Source organism: Littorina saxatilis, linkage group LG8, assembly GCF_037325665.1.
Source record: "Littorina saxatilis isolate snail1 linkage group LG8, US_GU_Lsax_2.0, whole genome shotgun sequence".
NCBI lineage: Eukaryota > Metazoa > Mollusca > Gastropoda > Littorinimorpha > Littorinidae > Littorina > Littorina saxatilis.
Window position 1 is genome coordinate 32,324,694 of NC_090252.1, and position 5,506 is coordinate 32,330,199.

The window sequence follows — 5,506 nt, forward strand, 5'->3', positions numbered from 1 at the left end:
ACATCACTGCCATAACAAAATAGCTGTGGGTTTGGGTAAATAATCAGAGTAGAAGAACTATATATCAGTATTGTCTGTTTGCTCATCTGTCACACCGCACATAAGCTTGCTCAGTGCTGATCTGAACAAACTAGTACATATTCTAACTAGTCTTAACGTGTGCATTAACTAACGTGCGTAAGCAAAGAATAACTTGCAATACTTGGTGATTACCATTCGGACAGTGATTGTCAGTGCAATATTCTAATGGATTTCCTGGTAAGTGAATGTTATTCTTCCACTTTGTTTATCACGATATTTACCGTTCGAGCAATTTCCAAAATAATGCGTGTAATTTATGAACTGCATATCACAGACTAACAATATTTGGGAGGGGGGAGGGGGGAGGTGTGACTGATATAAGGAAGCAATACATCAGCAGACTCATTGGCAGTCACGAAAAAAACACAACTCTAAACCAACAATCAAATAGAGAATCGAACAATGATTCAATGAATGGATGAATTAACCAATATATCAGTGAAGGGATGCATTGATCAATCAATCAATCAATTAAGCAAGCAATCAAGCAATCAGTAACTCAATCAATCAATCAATCAATCAGTCATTCAATCAATCGGTTCATCAATGTATTTGGCAAGCAAACAGTTTGTAAAAAACAGTGGACTTAATAGAGGAATACATGTACTGGAAATAACTCTGGGATCTTTTTCCATTTAGTCAAGTTTTGACTAAATGTTTTAACATAGAGGGGGAATCGAGACGAGGGTCGTGGTGTATGTGTGTGTGTGTGGACATGTGTGTGTGTGTGTCTGTCTGTCTGTGCGTGTGTGTGTTTAGAGCGATTCAGACTAAACTACTGGACCGATCTTTATGAAATTGGACATGAGAGTTTCTGGGAATGATATCCCCGGATCTTTTTTTCTTGTTTTCGATAAAACCTTTTGATGACGTCATATCCGGCTTTATGTAAAAGTTGAGGCGACACTGTCACACCCTCATTTTTCAATCAAATTGATTGACATTTTGGCAAAGCAATCTTCGACGAAGGCCGGACTTTGGTATTGCATTCCAGCTTGGTGGCTTAAAAACTAATGAATGAGTTTGGTCATTAAAAATCGAAAACTTGTAATTAAATTTTTTATTTTTTATTAAACGATCCAAAAATAATTTCATCTTATTCTTCGTCATTGTCTGATTCCAAAAACATATACATATGTTATATTTGGATTGCAAACAAGCTCTGAAAATTAAAAATATGAAAATTATGATGAAAATTAATTTTCCGAAATCGATTTACAAACAATTTCATCTTAGTCCTTGTCGGTCCGTGATTCCAAAAACATATAGATATGATATGTTTGGATTAAAAACAAACTCAGTAAGCTAAAAAGAATAGACATACAGAAAAGCGTGTTATCCTGCTCAGCGCGACCACTACCGCACTATTCTGCATGGCTTGTCGATTTCACTGCCTTTGCCACGAGCGGTGGACTGACGAAACTACGAGTATGTGGTCTTGGGTCTTGGTGAAAAAAGCAGTGCGTTCAGTTTCATTCTGTGAGTTCGACATCTTGACTAAATGTTGTTATTTCGCCTTACGCGACTTGTTTGTTATATGACTGTGACAGAGTTGTTTTCTGTAAACGTGATCAATGCAAGCTGATTCATAAATAAACCAATGGGAATGACCAGGTGAGACATACCTCTATCGTCACAGTTAATAAGGAGCTCCGATCCGCATTTACTGTTTTATTTCTTTTACATTTTTTGTTTGTTTAAAGAAAGCCGTTTATACATATGCAGTGTCCGCTCGATATGGTTTTTTGTCAGAAACGTGTACGTCAGAGCTAATTATTCAATGTACCCTAACGACGTTTCCACTGAGTAGAATAAGTCTCAGATTGCCTAACCAGATATTGTTTTCATTTTTTTGATAAATGTCTTTGATGACGTCATATCCGGCTGTTTGTGAAAGTTGAGGCAGCACTGTCACGCTCTCGTTTTTCAATCAAATTGGTTGAAATTTTGGTCAAGTAATCTTCGACGAAGCCCGGACTTTGGTATTGCATTTCAGCTTGGAGGCTTAACAATTAATTCATGAGTTTGCTCATTAAAGTTGTCATTAAAAATCGATTTTTCGCAAACAGATTTAAAATTGATTGTGTTGTATTCCGCATCTTCTCCTGAATTCAAAAATATATAGATATGTCATGTTTACTTTAAAATTGTGCTCAGAATGAAAGGAAATAGGTTCAGTAAGTACTACGGACTCATGCTTCGCGGAGGCGAGCGTGACCCGTCTCGGTCTTCGATATGGTTAGCCGAGACTAGATCTGAATGTAGTCTCGGCGATGATTGCATGGTTTGTGGTGTTGATCTTGACTAAATGTCTTTATATCGCTTCACGCGACTAGTTTATTCTCTTTTTGGTTTATATACAATCGCTTCAGAAGAATAACATACATAATTTATCTATACCAATAACAAGAAACATAGTTATGAACACCTTGCCTCCCCTACAAGGAATGCAACTCTTCCACAGCCCATAATACATTATTCGTCACGCTCATAAGAAAAATACCTATCTCACTGTTAGGCATTTCTGTAGTGAAACTACAGGGGAAGCTACTGGAAGGGTATCTATCATGTGTTATAAGAGAGTACAAACTCTCAGACCATCGGAAACCATTTATAACTAAAATGAGATGGGCAGATAGTTCACAAACCAAAGAAAGTTGTTTGCGTTTTTCTCAAAACATCAACAAATGACAAAGGCAATTATCTTATGAGCGTGACGTAAATATGTCAGCGTTATTTCTGCACCCCGTCTTCAGTTTGAGTCCGACAGACGTCCAGCTGTGTTGCACTGTGCAGTCAATCTGTTTTGGTTCAGAGGCCTTCTGTAGTTGTTGTTCTCGGGCTCACAAACATGGGTTTTATTTGTGTTCCTTGTCCTTGGCCCCATTATCCAAGTAAAAAAAGCAGTGACGGCAACAGCTCTTTGTTGAATATACATGAATTACGTAATGTTATTTTCAAGTGACTCTCGTCGCCTCAGTTGGAAATTCCCGCTATCTGGTAGGCCTAATTGTGTGTAATGCAGCACACACTCATTGTTCAACGACTAAACTTGTAATGCTTGGTATGTACTTTGATGGGGTGTTTAATGAATGTGAAGCTTGTCCAATCGACAATGGCATATTATTGCCTTATTTGCATGTCGCAAGTCACTGCGTGTTCTTGCAAAACGGTTAAAGTAATTCATTCTCTCTCTCTCTTATCTCTCTCTCTCTCTCTCTTTCTCTCTCTCTCTCTCTCTCTCTCTCTCTCTCTCCCTTCCTCCCTCTCTCTCTCTCTCTCCCTTCCTCCCTCTCTCTCTTTCTCACTTCCTCTCTCTCTCTCTCACTCTCTCTCTCTCTCTCTCTCTCTCTCTCTCTCTCTCTCTCTCTCTCTCTCTCTCTCTCTCTCTATTTCGCACCTCATCTGTCTGGTGGTGCCAATCGCTTTACGTAATGTTAGTGACTAATCACAAATTAACATTTTCAGGTATGTTTGCTGATCTCTGTGCTCTTCGCATCGGCACAAGGAAAACCTGAAGGTAACAGAACCAGAATGACGTCAGTTATTATTAATGCTAGTCTGGTTCATAGTTTTAGCAACACGTCGTGTGTCTGTAGAACGGTGCATTCCCGAGTAAACACCATGCACATTCTCTTGTTTAGTCTTTCTGCTTTAGCGTCCTTTAATTTAATGTGTGAATGGTCAACGTGATCACATATTTCGATGTTACTATTGTCGTATAGCATCACGTTATCCTGGAATTTATCCTACATCGTATGATCATCACCTTATTTCAAAACTAAGAAAAGACAAATGGGGGAAAACAAACAAGCAAAAACAACACATTATATGAAATCGCATCTTGGTGTTTTAAAAAGGACTACCAAAACAATGTTGAAACTCACCATGTACACATCGATGTGTTTAACCGTGATGATTGCATATCTCCACTTTACAGCACCCAGAAAAGGCATAGCTGCTACATGAATCGGCACGGTTGGCCTAGTGGTAAGGCGTCCGCCCAGTGATCGGGAGGTCGTGGGTTCGAACCCCGGCCGGGTCATACCTAAGACTTTAAAATTGGCAATCTAGTGGCTGCTCCGCCTGGCGTCTGGCATTATGGGGTTAGTGCTAGGACTGGTTGGTCCGGTGTCAGAATAATGTGACTGGGTGAGACATGAAGCCTGTGCTGCGACTTCTGTCTTGTGTGTGGCGCACGTTAAATGTCAAAGCAGCACCGCCCTGATATGGCCCTTCGTGGTCGGCTGGGCGTTAAGCAAACAAACAAACAAGCTACATGAATATATTTTTTTTCTAAAATAAAACAGAAACAAATGTTAATTTTCACTGTAAATGCGATATGACGACGCCAGTACGTTTAAGCCAAAGGGTATTTTCTTAGTCATAAATAAATGCTACGAACATTTAACGTTTCAAATCTAAAAGAAGCCCAGCTAATGTCCTTTTTTTCTCCTTTTGTTTACAAAGAGAGACCCAAAATACCCCTTTCAAATCGTAATGTCAACAATATCGGGCGGGGTGACATTGAAACAATAAAACAATGATTAAACCAAGTGTCTGAGGCCGTTTACGAACGAAAGTAAGTACTGGCAAGGAAGGACCCCCCCCCCCCCAAAAAAAAAAAAAAAAAAAAAAAACCACACATGCACAACAACACCACCGAATCTGGATTTACATTCTCTGATGATATTATTTACAGAACTGCCAATCACGTGCGAAGCACCCGCGACTCGTAAGGGTGACAATATCGAAGTGGTCTGCAATTTCAACACCGCTATCACCGACATCCAGTCTGCACATATTGCTGTGGACAAGTATGACAAAGGATCAAACAATCCAGGTTGGTTGGTTTTCTTTTCTATTGGTGAAAGTTGGCACACGGTGTGTGTGTGTGTGGGGGGGGGGATGGGGGCGGGGGGATGGTGTGTGTGGGTGGTGTGTTTGTGTTCTCAAGGAAATACCTATAATACCCCTTTCAATGCTAATTAAATTGCAACAGCAAATAGGGACATGGCTAACCTAGACCCCCCCCCCCCCTCCCCCACCCACCCACCTGCCTCATTTACGGAAGCTCCTCCCTCTCATATCCTAGGTCCAGTCATGCTTCGGTTCTGGAAAAGGAAGGTAGGCTCGGTCAAGGGTTTGGGGGGGGGGGGGGGCGGTTTGATTCCTGTTCGTGTCCCACACAGTCAGAATCATCATTCACGAAAAGAGTCATTGCGAATGTCGAACTGTTTCAGACGAGGTGGTATCCTGCACGAATTTGCATTCCAGCGCTTTTCAATGCGAGTCGAAACGGCCGGGATACACGTTTAAGACAACAACAAATTCTGATAAAATGGTGCTGGAGATTCTGAACGTGAAGAAAGAGGACGAAGGACTCTTCGTGTGCAAGCTGATGGCTCCTGGCATTGATCGTACC

At 40.7% G+C, this 5,506-nt stretch overlaps 1 protein-coding gene across 2 annotated transcripts in view; it reads left to right on the forward strand.

The window, feature by feature from the left end:
* The window catches only part of LOC138973327 (uncharacterized), a 20,480-nt gene continuing 14,974 nt past the window's right edge, over positions 1–5,506 (forward strand). Inside the window, exons 1-4 of one of the 2 annotated variants that reach the window (XM_070346055.1) lie at positions 1–258; positions 3,550–3,601; positions 4,784–4,924; positions 5,325–5,506. The exon at positions 5,325–5,506 is cut by the window's right edge and continues 31 nt beyond it. In XM_070346055.1, coding sequence (XP_070202156.1) covers positions 247–258; positions 3,550–3,601; positions 4,784–4,924; positions 5,325–5,506 — 387 coding nt within the window. In that variant the 5' untranslated portion in view covers positions 1–246. The remainder of the gene's footprint in view (positions 259–3,549; positions 3,602–4,783; positions 4,925–5,324) is intronic. The other variant, XM_070346054.1, reaches the window with a different exon arrangement.